Source organism: Perca fluviatilis, chromosome 11, assembly GCF_010015445.1.
Source record: "Perca fluviatilis chromosome 11, GENO_Pfluv_1.0, whole genome shotgun sequence".
Lineage (NCBI taxonomy): Eukaryota > Metazoa > Chordata > Actinopteri > Perciformes > Percidae > Perca > Perca fluviatilis.
In genome coordinates this window covers 26,838,570-26,854,997 of record NC_053122.1, presented here as the reverse complement: position 1 = coordinate 26,854,997, position 16,428 = coordinate 26,838,570, and the positions used below count along the sequence as shown (strand labels likewise).

Below are 16,428 nucleotides of genomic sequence, written 5' to 3'. Positions count from 1 at the left end.
TGGATAACAATGGCGAGGACTATGCTATATCAGGCTTCGGCTACACAGGTTATTCTTGACAGGAGGATTAATTATTAGTTTTGGTCTTTTCATTGCATTTGTTGACAATAAGAAACACATAGAATATTATCAGACTTATCTTTTATTTGGTAATACAGAGTAAGTATATCCCATGCCGCTGCTTTTTAGTTTCAACTTTCACAGCCTCAACTCTGTCATTGGACCATCTGTTTAAAAGCCTGAGAGGCTCCTGTGTCAGTCACTTCAGTATCCCCAGTCAGTCTGCCCCTCAGCAGAGTCCCAGCAGTGATACAAAACTCCTTTGCTCGAGCCCACGGAAGCTCCTGGATACCGCCTCCTTAATAATGATGAATAATTGGGACAAATGACTAACAAAATCCTCTGAAAATAAATGAAATATGAGTTTAAATGAATTCTTGATTCACATATTTTCAACCGTTGTGTTGGCTGTATAGTCTGGGCATCCCATCTGTTTTCACTTAATAGGCCTAGTGTGTGCATTCTCCAGATCTGCTTTTATGGTGTTAATGAGAGCGGGCTGCGAGCACTGAAGAACTTTTTTTTTTTTTCTTCTTTTTACATGGTCAGTGTTCTTCCTATTGCCAAATACAGAAACCACAAGCTTTCATGGAGATTTACACTCGTGGTGATTGAGACAAGGACACTTGAGGAGGATATAGTTTTAAAATGAGAGAAATGGGTGACAGAAACTCAATTATCTTTCTTCCCATCAAAGTGCTTTTTGTTTTAAAGTTAAAACTGTACAGTATTCACATACACATTGTTTGGACATACAGTAGCATGCTGAAAATTCACAGTTAAGTCTGAAAATATTTCATTTCTAAAGATGGGTCTATATTTTCAAAGCAATGTAATGAATGCATTTGATTTTAAGAATGGTTACCAATAAAAAAAAAAGGGGGGGGGGAAGGTCATCACGTGTCACATGGCGTCACAGTGGAAATTAAGGTCTAAATGGAAATGTTGGATGAGACTGGCCATCAAGAAAGAAGGTACTTCTTTCCTTTAGGATATATCTTGTGTTTTGATGCATCGGTTAGGCTATGTTTATTTTGAAATAAATGTAAGGGACACAAAGATTGACCAAGTATCTAGCACATGATGATGTTTGACGTTCTATGAACCAGTGTTTCTGTCTGTCGATTATAGATAATGGATCTGAAATAAAGTTGCAGATTGTTATCAGGTTATATGGAGTGGAAGCCAGGCGAGGCTGCGTGAGTAACCACGTGCTCCGTTCCTGCCTGGCCGAGCTTCTCTGCACTGCGCAGGCCGCCGTAGAGCCTCTCTTCCACCGACGCGACCAGCTTGTCTGTCAGGCTGCTCTCTGTTAGAATAGCTTGACTGCTGTTGTTGTTTCTGTTGTTGGCTCTCGGATCCATGTGGATCATCTGCGTAGTCACAGTGGTCAAAGACTGGCTAGTTGTGCTTTCTGCGTCCTTTTTCGCAGAGGCCTGGCAGCCATTACCTTCATCGGTCGACTCTGCACAACTCTTCGTTGCATCAGTGCCTTCAGAGGTTGTGTCGGCTGTAGGCCTGCTTTCTGTGGCGTCCCTCGCGGCGCCTTCACTTGACGGGTCTTTGTCCTCTGTGCTCTCTTTGGTTGCTTCCTCACAAGCCGCGACCTCGCTGGCTTCTTCGTCGGCAGCGCTCGCGATGCGTGAGAGCGTGCTGTGATACCTGGTGTCCAGAGGGTAACTGGCGCTGTCGCCTCTCCGCAGCGGAGTGAACCTCTGCCTCTCCAAAGATGGGGAGTACCTACCCCCGGCGCCTGACCCTGGGTCGCTGTATTGCTTGTGTCTCTGCCACTGTTTCCGGAGGTGAACTCTGGATCGGTGCCTGGAGCGCAGCGGAGAATCCTGCTGGTCGAATCGGGGATCGTGCCGGAGGAACTCGTTGAAAAGAGCGTCCGTCTTCTCGTCGATGCTGTAGTCGCGGCGGCGGAGACGGGTTTTGTGAGGACTCGATGGCTGTGGGATTGGCTTCATCAGCGGAGACATCAGCTGGGATTGTGATTCTGGAGGTTTCTGAGGATGAAGGGACTTCAGAGGCTCGTGTGGTTCTTGAAGGGTAAGAGACTGGCTGCCAGTTTGAGATCTCTCCCTAAGTTTCTCCTCCGTGCTGTCCGCCATCTCATCCTCCAGCTCCTCCTGAAACAGCCTGGCCTTGATGCTCTCGCACACCGAACCTTTCCTCCCAGAGCTGGTGAAGAACAGCCTTCTCTCGGACGCCGTCTTCACTCTAGGAGCTCCGGGAGTCCCAAAAAGCCTCATTTCCTCCGGGGCCCTGGATGGTGCTTCGATGGAGGCGTAGCCGCTGTCCATCTGGAGGAGCTTACGGTTGCCTGGCTCACCCTCTCCTCCAGCTCCACTTCCCATCTCACCGTCCCCACCTGAAGCCCCTCTGGTCCCTCCCTCCAACACCTCTCCCTCCCCTTCTTCCGGCTCATCGTCCAGGTCTTGGGACCTGAAGCAGCTGTCCAGGCCAGAGCGAGCTCCGGCACCATCGAAAGATGAAGAGCTGTCGGCGTCGCTGCGGATGGACTCCCGATCGGTGCTGCTCTGGTCTGAGGAGGCGTATTGCTCCAGAGAGGCTCGCAAGCTCCAAATGTCTCTGTACAGGGAGGGGGGAGCCTCCAAACTCCCCTGGCGATTCATGGATGAAAGGGATGAGCCTGAGTCGGCCCTTCGTCTGGCCTCAGCCCCCAACACTCCCTCATCTCCGTCATCTGCCTCTGCCTCGCTCTTTTTCCTCACATCTGATGTATTGGCGTCTTTAGTTGTCCTTGTCATGTCTTTAGACCTCTCCTGTACGGCATCTCTTTGTTGCGCTCCAAACAAGTCGTCATCTTCTACCGCTTCCAGCTCGACTCCCGCTGCTTTTGTTCTTATAACTGCATCAAACTTTGTTTGTTTTTCTACCCCCGTCCCATTGGCTGTGGCCTCCTCATGTTTCTGGGAGCGACAATCATTCGATGGCGAATAGAGATCCTCTTTTCTGGCATCGGTGCTGCTACCACCTACCTCCACCGTGGCCTCTACTTTTAACCTGCACAGAATGGAGAATATTTAATCATTCTGGGAATGTCATGGTGCAAGTCATGGGATAACGGGAAGGGATTTACCTGCTGAGGAAGACTGAGGACGTGGGTGCAGTGTCGGCGTGGGACAGAGACTCTGCAGAGAGGGACTGGAGGCCACTGGTCTGGATGGGGGACTGTGGGAAAGAGTCAATGACGTCATCTCGGAGAGACAAAGAGTCGTCTTCGCTGTGATCAGTGGTTTCACTTGCTGCTCTCTGTCTCTGGAAGGGCCTTCTCTTGGGGGACCCTGGTAGTAATTCACATACAAGATAGCGGTCTACTGAATGTTTTTCACCTTTTCTTTTTTCTTTCAAATTGCTCTTATTTTGCATAGTTAGACATCATCCACAAATTGGAGCTTATTCATTCATTTATGACATTTATCCAAACCTTTGGCATCCAGGCTGGCAGCCCGGTGACTGCTGTCAAACTTCCACCTTCTGAAGTAAGGCCCTGCCCCCTCCAGACTGGCATGGCGCCGCAGTTTAGAGAAGAAATGTAGAACTAAAGTCTGGCCCGGAGCTTGAGTCAACTCTCCTCTCATCCCCCTTTCGCTCTCAGCCTCTCCCCTGTCCCCGATAGCCTCCATCTGACAGAAGAGATGGAGGGAGGAGATGAGACATTAAGGAGGTGTTGAGGCAGACGAGCTGAGACGAATTGCAACGGGCAGAGGCAAAGCCCTCAGGGGACAGCAGTTTGTCATATTGTCACTCAGCTGCAGTGATGACTGATGTCACAGTGCATCAGTAGCTTTGAGCCTGCAGCAGCTGCTTTTCACACTCTGTTTGTGTATGATACAAGCGGATCAAGCCTCACTGAGGAGTCTAACTGTGCAAATGTATTTTTGGCCAATGAAAAGGCTCACAATTTTGCTGTAAAAAAACAAAAAAAGGGTTCTTTTAATCTAAACAAATGTTTCAAGTAGGAACTTAAAAACCTGCTAAAAATGTAATCTCTGATTTCACACTTTTCTCACAGGCATTTCTGAGAGTCAGACCCTGAAATGTTGACGCGCACTGGCGACAAGAACCCAGGATGAAAACAGAGGTTTTGCCTGAGAACAAAAGATCTCAATGAAACCACTGCGCATCTCATCCCACGTTGAGGAAGTGATAAAACAAGACTCTACAGCTACACTAGCGCGGGGCTGTACTTAGGAACAGCATCACTTTGAGCTGGTCTGGAGTCCGGACCAAAGTGGTCGACCCGACCAACCGACAGACCAACGTTGCCCTCTAAAGAGTCATGCTGCCAGCGTGGCTAAAACATGTATTGACCTGCGTTATGTATTGACCATCTTATAACCGTTAACACAAAAGGGGAAACTCACTGTCTGGGACCGTGTGCGCTGTACTTTCATGGCTGACGATGTCTGTCTGGTGCCCTGGTCCAGGATGGTGGAGTGGTGCGGGTCCCCAGGAAGACCTCCACTGAGGCTCTGTCCCACCCAGTCGGGGACTCTTCTCTCAGGGAGCTGGAGGGAAAATCAAATGCAGGTTAAAATCTGATTTGGTGAGATAAATCCCACCCAGTGTAGAGTTACCTGGTAGATGGTGAGGGGCAGTTTGGGAGCTGTTGTCTCATTGATGTTGACGGTGCTGCTCTCTGTTGAGTCACACTCCATGATGGTGAGGATCTTCAGGTCACAGGGGGCCGGAGGCAGGTGAAGGTGGGTCAGCCGGGCCTTTTTCAGGTGGTGGAAGTCCCCCTCAGTCAGGGTGTACCTGAGAAGACGACGAATCATCAAACCTAGTTCCAGCTCATCCAAAATAATAATAATGCCAAAATGACCTTGTCGAACTGTACCTGCGTCCTTTGTCCTGGGTCGTCTTCTCCAGTTCGTAAAGTGCAGATTCATTGAAGGAGACTCTGCGGCCCGTAGACCCAGTGGAGACAAATCGTTCTGTCTCTCCATCGTGACAGCTCGCAGCTGAGAGAGCGTCTGATTCATCCAGATGAATGGTGATCTCTGAGTGACAAAGAGAACAAGGACGAACCGAGGGAGAGAAATAGCGTTAGCGACGACGGTGGACCCAGGAGACGTGATGGATGTATGGAAATACAGAGCTCGGACCTTGGGTGGGCTGAGAATCCTCAGCATAAGTGGTGTTTGTCTTCTCAGGGTCATCGCTCGCTCTGAAAAGGGGGGGAAAATATATGGTTTCACTCTTTGTGCTCTTTCACAGAAAACACAAAAACTTATCACATCACAGCTTTCAATTTGACACATAACGCAGCTTTGATCCACTGCTGTCCCAATCACGTTGGCTCCTGTAACTCCTGTGTGTTTGCAGAAGAAGCAGGTCTGCTTGTCCCACAGTGTGTCCGTCGGCAGGGCGCACCCACCTGGAGTAGCGTCGTCCACCCATGCAGCAGCGGTGGCAGAAGAGGAGCAGCAGGGAGAGCAGGACCAGCGTCCCCCCGGCAAAAACACTCAGCAGCACCAACAGCAGCACATAGTTGTCCACCTGGCCCGCCGACACAGGCACATCCTGATCCGGAGCAGCCAAGAGAAGAGGTCAAAAACAATGCAGGTTTGAGGCACTTGTACTTTACTATTTAGTATTTCCGTTTTACATTTACATTTCACATTCTACATTTCAGATGGAAATATTGCCCTTTTCACTCCAGTACATTTTACATACCAAATATATAATTACATAAAATATGGTGGGAATATATATCAGTGACAATTAGATGCACATATTAAAACCTACATTATGTAATGTCTGAATGAACTAAAGCAGTGAAAATGAGCGACTCCTTTTCACATGACACAGTCATTTGACTCATTATTAAATAAAAAATATTTATCATTGCAGCTTTAAGCAACATTTTGAATACAGGACTTTTACTTGTATGGACTTCTGTTTGCATTTTCTTTGTATATTGTTACTTTCACTTTGAGTACTTCTTTCACCACTGGATCCCAGAGTTCAGTTTATCTGTCATGTACTGGACAATGTATGTCTTTTGCTCAGCACATTTGCAGTGTATATATGAGATTAAAAACCTACACACCAACCAGTTTATGATGGGTGGAAGTAACAGAAATGAATTGATAGAAATGGAGTAGATGAAAATGCATGCGAATTGAAAAAGAAAGATCAAGTGATTTGATTAATGTATAGCTGATTTGATTAAACAGTCATGATATGATTACAAAAAAAGTCATGTTTTATCATTTTCCCTGTCTTTGACTTTCATCAATCACAACACAAATTTGCCATTTGTCATTTAAGGAAAGTGGCCTCAAGGGTGGAAGTAACAAAAAATAATTGGAGAAAAAAAAAAAACCTGACGTGATGAAAATGTATGTGAATAGAGTAATGGAGTGATACATTATCAAGTGATTTGACAAACTTGGAAGTGTTCATCTGATAATCAACTGGGCTGTGTACCATTCATCATTCACAACACCTGACATTTATCATTCATCAGCAATTCTTTCAGCCCAAAATGTCAATCAAAAACCACAATTTAAATGCAGATCACTTCAGTCTTTTTCAATTATTTGTGTTTCTACCCTTGAGGCCACTATGCTTCAATAATACATTTGTGAACGATGAATGTAAGACGGGAACATGATGAACTATAGCTCTGTTTTTATCATATCACGACTGTTTCAATTAGCCTAAATCAGCTTTAAATTAATCAAATCACTTGATAACTTATCACTCTTACTATTCATGCCCATTTTTTCCCCGCTCTGTTTTTCAATTCACATGCATTTTTATCTCTATTTTTATCAAATAAGTTTTGTTACTTTCACCCCTTATACCAGTTTTCCAATCCTAACTCTTAGCTCAACAAAGAAACGGTATATCCTGAAAGATGACTAAAGAATTTACCTTAAAAGTTCAAAATAGAACTCAACAATTCCTTGCTGACAGGAATCCAAATCAAATATTGACATAAAATCTGATGTGTCACTCAAAATATCAGCATTCAAAAGCAATATGGGTCAACACCTGGTACTCTCTGTACTCTGTCACTGTTGCACAACATCAATTTAATCCCCATTGCTTGTATTCAGATTGAATTGCTGGAGCTCGTAACTCATTCATTTAATAGCACGAAACGGCAGAACTTACATATCTCTGTTGTCATGTTTAGTTGTTGTGAGCTCGCTGGCTGTGTTAGTCCTGCTGGGACAGTCATTGATTTTTTTCCCTTTGAGCTTCCCAGCAATGAGGAATCTTTTTGTCGCATTATGCTGCCAGCTAAGCGCCATAATATTGAATAAGGAGTGTAATTAACACTGAAAGACTTTCTTAAGTCCCTGCCTCCTTGCAGTGATTCTTATCCACACACACACACTCATATACATCCTGCCTGCGTACACACACACACACACAGATACAATGCTTTCTCTCACTGATTAATACTCAGTCTTGGCTGAGTGAGCTTTGGGATGCTAATTGAAACATCAGCAAGACCCTTAATTCAATCTCCCAGCTCTTCCAAATGAGGGGGAAATGAGGCCTGCGCAGGCTAAAAATGGAAATCGGAGGAGGATGCAGAAACACATGAGCAATCCCCACAGCAGACTTTCCTGGCTCTTCTTCCGATGTCAGTTACAAAAGAGAGTGAAAATAACTGGGCTCTTTTCACCGTCACAAACGGAATATTCATCTATTGCAACATTTAGCGTTACGTAATATATGAAAATGTCAAAGACTGTCATTGTGAACAGATCTAAAGGAAACCGTGGAGTGGAGAAGATCCTCACAGAGCACAGACCGACCTTTAGATGATGATGGCCCTAACAGGAGCAGCAGCAAGGATGTTACAGCAACAACCCAAAGCCTGCTGCTGACTGGATCTGCCCATTACTTTTTCAATCAATTTTTGTCTATAAAATGTCTGAAAATATCCATCCATCCATCCATCCATCCATCCATCTTCTTCCGCTTATCCGGTGTCGGGTTGCGGGGGGAGCAGCTCCAGCAGGGGACCCCAAACTTCCCTTTCCCGAGCCACATTAACCAGCTCTGATTGGGGGATCCCGAGGCATTCCCAGGCCAGGTTGGAGATATAATCCCTCCACCTAGTCCTGGGTCTTCCCCGAGGCCTCCTCCCAGCTGGACGTTCCTGGAAAACCTCCCTAGGGAGGCGCCCAGGGGGCATCCTTACCAGAAGCCCATCCTTAACCCTAACCCTAACCACCTCAACTGGCTCCTTTCGACGCGAAGGAGCAGCGGCTCTACTCCGAGCTCCTCACAGATGACTGAGCTTCTCACCCTATCTCTAAGGGAGACGCCAGCCACCCTCCTGAGGAAAGCCATTTCGGCCGCTTGTACCCTGGATCTCGTTCTTTCGGTCATGACCCAGCCTTCATGACCATAGGTGAGGGTAGGAATGAAAACTGACCGGTAGATCGAGAGCTTTGCCTTCTGGCTCAGCTCTCTTTTTGTCACAACGGTGTGATAAATTGAATTGAATGTAATACCGCACCCGCTGCGCCGATTCTCCGACCAATCTCCCGCTCCATTGTCCCCTCACTCGCGAACAAAACCCCAAGGTACTTGAACTCCACTTGGGGTAAGGACTCATTCCCTACCTGGAGTAGGCACTCCATCGGTTTCCTGCTGAGAACCATGGCCTCAGATTTAGAGGTGCTGATCCTCATCCCAGCCGCTTCACACTCGGCTGCGAACCGATCCAGTGAGTGCTGAAGGTCACAGGCCGATGATGTCATCAGGACCACGTCATCTGCAAAGAGCAGCGAAGAGATCCCCAGCCCACCGAACTGCAACCCCTCCCCACCCTGACTACGGTTTGATATCCTGTCCATAAATATTACAAACAGGATTGGTGACAAAGCGCAGCCCTGGCGGAGGCCAACCCTCACCTGAAACGAGTCTGACTTACTGCCGAGAACCCGGACACTGCTCTCACTTTGGTCGTACAGAGATTGGATGGCCCTGAGAAGAGACCCCCTCACCCCATACTCCCGCAGCACCTCCCACAGTATCTCCCGGGGGACCCGGTCATACACCTTCTCCAGATCCACAAAACACATGTAGACTGGTTGGGCATACTCCCAGGCTCCCTCCAGGATCCTTGCGAGAGTAAAGAGCTGGTCCGTTGTTCCATGACCAGGACGGAATCCGCATTGTTCCTCTTCAATCTGAGGTTTGACTATCGGCCGAACCCTCCTTTCCAGCACCTTGGAGTAGACTTTACCAGGGAGGCTGAGAAGTGTGATACCCCTGTAATTGGCACACACCCTCTGGTCCCCCTTTTTAAAAAGGGGAACCACCACCCCAGTCTGCCACTCCTTTGGCACTGTCCCAGACTTCCACGCAATGTTGAAGAGACGTGTCAACCAGGACAGCCCCTCCACACCCAGAGCCTTGAGCATTTCTGGACGGATCTCATCAATCCCCAGGGCTTTGCCACTGTGGAGTTGTTTGACTACATCAGTGACTTCCGCCTGGGAAATTGACGTCAATCCCCCATCATCCTCCAGCTCTGCCTCTAACATAGAGGGCGTATTAGTCGGATTCAGGAGTTCCTCAAAGTGCTCCTTCCACCGCCCTATTACCTCCTCAGTTGAGGTCAACAGTGTCCCCTCCTTACTGTACACAGCTTGGATGGTTCCCCGCTTCCCCCTCCTGAGGTGGCGAACAGTTTTCCAGAAGCACTTTGGTGCCGACCGAAAGTCCTTCTCCATGTCTTCTCCAAACTTCTCCCACACCCGCTGCTTTGCCTCTTTCACGGCAGAGGCTGCAGCCCTTCGGTACCCTGCAACTGCCTCTGGTGTCCTCTGGGATAACATATCCCGGAAAGACTCCTTCTTCAGTTGGACGGCTTCCCTGACCACCGGTGTCCACTATGGTGTTCGTGGGTTACCGCCCCTTGAGGCACCTAAGACCCTAAGACCACAGCTCCTCGCCGCAGCTTCAGCAATGGAAACTTTGAACATTGTCCAATCGGGTTCAATGCCCCCAGCTTCCACAGGGATGCACGAAAAGCTCCGCCGGAGGTGTGAGTTGAAAGTCTGTTGAACATGGTGTTTGTTATAGACAATCCATGACTAGCACAGAAGTCCAACAACAAACAACCAATCTGGTTTAGATCAGGGAGGCCGTTCCTCCCAATCACGCCTCTCCATGTGTCTCCATCATTGCCCACGTGCGCGTTGAAGTCCCCCAGCAGAACAATGGAGTCCCCCACTGGAGCCCCATGCAGGACTCCACTCAAGGTCTCCAAGAAGGCCGAATACTCCGAAGTCCTGTTTGGTGCATATGCACAGACAACAGTTAGAGTTTTCCCCCCCACCACCCGCAGGCGTAGGGAGGCGACCCTCTTGTCCACCGGGGTAAACTCCAACGTAGCGGCGCTCAGCCTGGGGCTTGTGAGTATCCCCACACCCGCCCAGCGCCTCACACCCTGGGCAACTCCAGAGAAGAAAAGAGTCCAACCCCTATCCAGGAGTATGGTTCCAGAACCGAGACTGTGCGTAGAGGTAAGCCCCACCAGATCTAACCGGTAGCGCTCCACCTCCCGCACCAGGTCCGGCTCCTTCCCCCACAGAGAGGTGACGTTCCCTCGCCCCAGAGAGCCAGCGTCTGCTGCCCGGGTCTGGTCCGTCGAGGCCCCTGACCTTCACTGCCCCCCGTGTGGCAGCGCACCCGACCCCAGTGGTTCCTCCCACAGGTGGTGGGCCCATGGGCTGGAGAGATGTGGGCCACGTAGCTTTTTCGGGCTGTGCCCGACCGGGCTCCGTGGCAAACCCGGCCACCAGACGCTCGCTGACGAGCCCGCCATCTGGGCCTGGCTCCAGACAGGAGCCTCGGGATTCCTCCGGGCAGGGTCACTTCACCTCTTCCTCGTTGTTTCATAGGGTTTTTGAACCATTCTTTGTCTGGCCCCTCACCTGAGACCACTTTGCCTTGGGAGACCCTACCAGGAGCACAAAGCTCCAGACAACACAGCCCTCAGGTTCATAGAGACACACAAACCTCTCCACCACGATAAGGTGATGGTTCCCGGAGAAGCTGAAAATAGTAAAATAATAAAAAAGGTTTTTCAAGTTATATAGTCTCCAAATTGTTTTGTCTGACAATTTGTCTGCCCCAAATATGCAGTTTACAACAGCGAATCCTCACAACTGGAGAAGCAGCAAACAGAGAATATTTGACATTTTTGGTTGAAAAATGAAATAAAAGATACATTTTCTGTCAATCAGCTTGTGTGTGTACGTTAAAGAGCAAAATCAGCTGGTTTTATGGTGACTGCTTTTACTGTAAAAAGAACTTCTGTACGCTAATGCATCAATCCATCTGTGTCAACCTCAACCACAAGCTCAATCCATCAGAAAGTGTGTCGCTGTACGGAGGAGAAGGTGCTGCTGAATGGAAGAAGCTGTCATTTATTTCCCCCCTTTCATTCAACCTTAAACCTGCTTCAAGGCTGAACATAAAAATAAGTCCTGTCACGTTAAAACACACACACACACACACAGTATATTTTTACATTAGATGCTGTAGTGGCCTACATTCAGCTGAAGCCTACGGGGAGATACTGTAGCCTATACTGTGTTACTAACTGTATGTATTATTTGTGTGTGCCTATATAAAAATAACAGCTCCATCACAGCATGATAGCAACGTGTGTGTGTGTGTGTGTGTGTCAGTCAGAGTGTCTGTAGCTTAATGAAATCTGCTGTTTTTACAAGCTCAGCCAAACAGGAAGAACAACGTAATCAATCAGCGGGAGCAGCGAAGCCTCTTGCCAGTCTTTAGACCATGTTTCTAACACACACTGTCGAGGCAAACAACAGTCAATTATCCTTCCCTACAGACAGCTTTAACTCTCCGATAATCACTGTCGCTGGCTCCGATATACCACCCCCTCCCAGCCTCCAGAGGCTACAGTATGTGGCACACAAAGCCAGCAGCACAATCAGTCCTGTTTTTTTAGATTCAAATCCTCTTTGTATACAGATCAGGCTATCCTATTGGCTGTGGTCCAGTGTGATCCCTAAAAGTGGAAGAGTTGTCGTTCACCAGACACCAGCTGATGTGAAGGTGTGCAGAGTATGGGTTGATGGTGTCGGACAGAGTGGAAGGAGGTGGCGGACGTAGTGGTACTCACAGTGGAGTTCTCAGTCAGACTTGTCAGAACAGGCAAATCATTGCTCATGGTCCAGGTCAGCGTGTGTGAACCCTGCAGAGGATAGGTAGAGAAAGTGGAGTCAGACACAACTGCTTCTTTCTAGACAATAATAAAATTTCTGTTTCTCATGCTGCCATAAATAAGCACCATAATTGTATACATCCACAGCTGGAAATGGACCTCAATAAACACACTATTTCTCCCTGTGTGAGTAACGTTTGCTAAAAACTACAGTGCCCAGCTGTTTTGGGAAATCAACCAGTTTTAAAAACTGAAATGTGCATTGATTTAATGCTTTCCTTTTAGTGTAATAATGACATGGACAGTGTGTGATAACGAGCCATCACATCTCATATACAGTAAAGGTATGCCCACACAACTCCTTTGCCAGAGGAAGACATATTTGTGGTCAAACCGCCCCCTGTGACAGCAGCCCACCTGTCACTCAAAGCGGAATGTCCTTAATTATACCACTCCACCCTCTTGTCTCAAAATTGTCCCCTCTGGCTTCAAAAAACCAAGATGGCGATGGCCAAATTGAAACTCGAGTCCTCAAAACAGCAGTCCGCAAACCAATGGGTGGCATCCCTGCTGCTAAATCCATTTAATTTATGGTACATGGTAAGTAGGCTACCTACGTCTTTCAAACTCTACAATCCCAGTTTGTAATGACGCCTTTCTGTTACAATTCTAACGTCATCCCAAAAAATAGCAAAGATACCCCTGATGACATCACTATAGCAACACAAACATCACACAACTGTTTTCACACACTGAACAGTACTCGTCAGGTAAGGAAACGGATCCTCTTGTTTATAATTGGTGTAATGGCCCTTTAACATACCCAAGTGACACAAACCTAACTTGTCTGGATTGAATGCTGTGCACTAAACCCTAATGTGTCTAAAGATCTGCTGATATCTCCTGAAGATGGACAATTACGGCACAATAACCAAGAATGTCTCAGAAAATCGTTCATCTCGGTCTCACAGTCCACTGTCTGTAAAATGAGAGGTGTGGTAAGAGATGGAGAAGACCTGACAGTATGTCATTATTTACACCGAGCACAGCTTGTGTAACAGTCCATGATTGCATTCCTTACACATAGACTACTAGTAACACTGCCATCTGCAGCACATTCCCTCTCCGTGGTATTTTATGTAATATCTCATACATACCAACAGCTCAAGGTAACTATGACGAGGACGAAGCTCTGAACAGCAGGAACACACCAACATTAGAGAACCACACACAGATTATGTTACATTTTAACCCCCATTATTTAGCATGTCTAAACAGTATATAAACATAAAGTTAAGTGTTGGCTGAATTTTAATGAAAGAAAAGAAAACACTGATTTCAGACAGCCGCAGCCTTTACAAGATTCTGCGAAATGTTTTTTATTATTTTGACATGATCACAGTTTGCTGCCTGGAATAACAAACAGTTAAAATGGTGTAAAGCTCTCTTGCAGAATAATTAAATGGTCTTATGAATTATATTGTCCAAGGTCTTAAAAATGTCCTCGCTGGCAGTCACATTTTCCTTTTCTTTCTTATTACAACTTAATAAAACCACTAAACTCACACTTGGAGAAGGCGCTTTTAAAAGGCTTGTCTCAGCAGAAGCCCATTTAACTAATTTCACATTAACTGACCTGTTACAGCAATTAACCTTTAATTAATACTGCCAATTCAAACTCAGCCATAGCAGTTTCCTTTATGCATATCATGCATGCAATGCTGTAATGAAATATGTAGTATAATATATAGAAACGTTGATTGTCATGTTGATCCACGGTGTCTCAGTCATGACAAACTTTTGCTGTGAAGCCAAACAGTTTTTAAACCCACATAGAACGTTATTTGAAATTCTAGTTGAGGTCCTCAAGTTTCCAAGGAATACGTACACTATATATTAGTCTGAATTTTGGGGACAACACATCTAGATGGTGTAGCCATTAAAACATAGTCTTGAATATTTCAGTCATTGTAAACATATAACTGCAAAAGGTACACAATATAGGCCTATGTGTTTTGCTGTCAACCAGTGTGGAATAAGATAAGAAAATGTAAAGCTAAGGTGAAATAAAAGGAGGGAAGGTTTTTTAAATCATCATTATGCCTAATTTTGAAATAATGGCTCCAAAATCCCCTTATGGGTTGTAGGGGTGTGAATCGTAACTGGTCTCACGAATTCAAATCATTCAAATCGATTTGATATCCCCAATGCATCACTATGCGTTACCTCCTCAATATTATTTTATATTGCTACACATGGTTTTCATCAACACATTCAAGCAGTCAGACATATAGCCTCTAAGAACTCCCTTTTTTATTCTATCTGCTTTTTAAAAAAAAGACACTTCCTGAATAGAGCGGAGTTTGACAGCAGACAACAGACAAAAGGCAAAAAAAAAAAAAAAGCAGCGACCGGAAAACCGGAAAATCAACAAGTAACATCAGTGGGCAATTAATCGATTATGGTCTCTCACTGCATCGATGTAGAATTGTCTAGGATTGTTACATTATTATGAATAGGCTATTATAATTAAATAGGCTATGTATATATATATTTTTTTTTTTTTAGGGGGGGGGGCTACTGTGAGTGAGTGAGTGTGTGTGTGTGTGTGTGTGTGTGTGTGTGTGTGTGTGTGTGTGTGTGTGTGTGTGTGTGTGTGTGTGTGTGTGTGTGTGTGTGTGTGTGTTTCCAGGGTCTCATGACATGTTATGTCTTCACATCATCTCTCGCTTTAACCATAGGCAGACAGATGGACGAGGCGGCTCCGACACACACACACACACACACACACACACACACACACACACACACACACACACACACACACACACATTTCATTCCATTCCATTAGTGGCATGATGCTTGTGGTGTTTACACCCTTATAAGCACCATCAGTATGGAGGGAGGAGGGGAGCGGGGTCACTGCATATCACCCTGACGTGTGACTGGATGACGGTGGTCTCCATGTGCTGTAGGCTATCTTACGGTCTATGCAGGCGGTGTTGGAGCAGCTTCCCTCCGCTGTGCAGACTGACTACAGCGAGCCGCTGCAGCCGGCGGCGGCGCTCAGCAGCAGCAGCCTCAGCATCAGCATCAGCAGCATCTTCCTCTCTCCTTCGAAAACCCGCCGATCAGGACTGTCCCACATCTCTGCGTCGTCTGCTCTCAGCCTGCGGGGAGGTGGAAATCACGATTAGTAACACAGGAGCCCTCATGTGCCGGACACGGGGGGGGCGGGTGGGGGGCTCCGCCGTGCTCCCCGCGCTTCAAACATCTCTCACTAAATCACTGCGATTATCTAGAGCCGGCTGTTGTCACCTGTCCCACGTCTTGCATAATGAAATAGTAGCACATTACACCGCGAGCACGCCTGTAGGTCCAATGCCTGGTGCTGATGTGAGCGGGACAAAGATCGGACTCACCCGGCTGTAGACTCCGTTTGAAGCGACGGTCCACAGGCAGCCTGCCCCGTCTGCATACTTTAATTTGGGCTTCAAATGAAGACTGTAGTTATGAATGAAACCACACGCGATTAGACACACCCACCGCCCGCTCCCTACGCACCGCGTGACCGCCTCTGATGATGATGGTGGTGGTGATGATGTATGATGGAGGAGAAAACCTCATTCACAGCACTGGCTCATGAATGGCTCTGACAGAGCGATTGATAGGTTGGCTAACAGATTTTTTTTTTATTTAAATTTTTTTTTTACCGATCCAGACATTCTAAATCATATTTTAATATTTCCCATTTGGTGTGTTTGAGTCTGCCACTGTTTCTTTGTTGCGCGATAAAATGCAGGGGGAGACACATGGGTGTTGTGGAGGTTTTCGTAATCTCACGTTTCACCACCTGGGGGCAGCGTTGTACTGTTGTTTTCTGGTTAAATATGGGCTACCTAAAATGGAAGTTCTTCGTGCAGCTTTTCCTTCTTTTAAAAAAAAAAAAAGGTCAGATCCAGTCCAGACTCACAGCTAAATAGAGAATCGTTTAAATTCATTCTAAGTTAATAGAAGCAATCCAAATTAGAGAATTTACACCATTGATCCGGCAATGTTATCTCCTCAAATGCACACTGTTGAGGGATATTATTCATGGCAAATGTAGCCCTATCTATATATAGGCTAGTACAGATGAGTTCCATCAACCTGCACTC

General features: G+C 46.7%; 1 protein-coding gene across 1 annotated transcript; it reads right to left on the bottom strand.

Moving 5' to 3' along the window:
- Positions 1-124: 124 nt before the first annotated feature.
- LOC120567599 (voltage-dependent calcium channel beta subunit-associated regulatory protein-like) lies at positions 125-15,820 on the bottom strand. Its single transcript, XM_039814505.1, has 11 exons — positions 15,694-15,820; positions 15,257-15,441; positions 12,230-12,301; positions 5,471-5,616; positions 5,199-5,260; positions 4,931-5,093; positions 4,668-4,848; positions 4,455-4,598; positions 3,515-3,713; positions 3,167-3,371; positions 125-3,090 (listed from the first exon to the last, which is right to left on the bottom strand). The coding sequence occupies exons 3-11, from the start codon at positions 12,275-12,277 to the stop codon at positions 1,230-1,232; spliced, it is 3,009 nt and encodes a 1,002-aa protein (XP_039670439.1). The 5' UTR covers positions 12,278-12,301; positions 15,257-15,441; positions 15,694-15,820; the 3' UTR covers positions 125-1,229.
- Between the last annotated feature and the right edge of the window lie 608 nt (positions 15,821-16,428).

Coding starts and splice junctions, on each gene's coding strand:
- LOC120567599 (XM_039814505.1), bottom strand. CDS start 12,277: ATGAGCAATGATTTGCCTGTTCTGACAAGTCTGACTGAGAACTCCACT. Junction 5,617..12,229: donor GTCTGACTGAGAACTCCACT/GTGAGTACCACT, acceptor GCTCCGGATCAG/GATGTGCCTGTGTCGGCGGG. Junction 3,091..3,166: donor TCCTCAGTCTTCCTCAGCAG/GTAAATCCCTTC, acceptor CATTCTGTGCAG/GTTAAAAGTAGAGGCCACGG.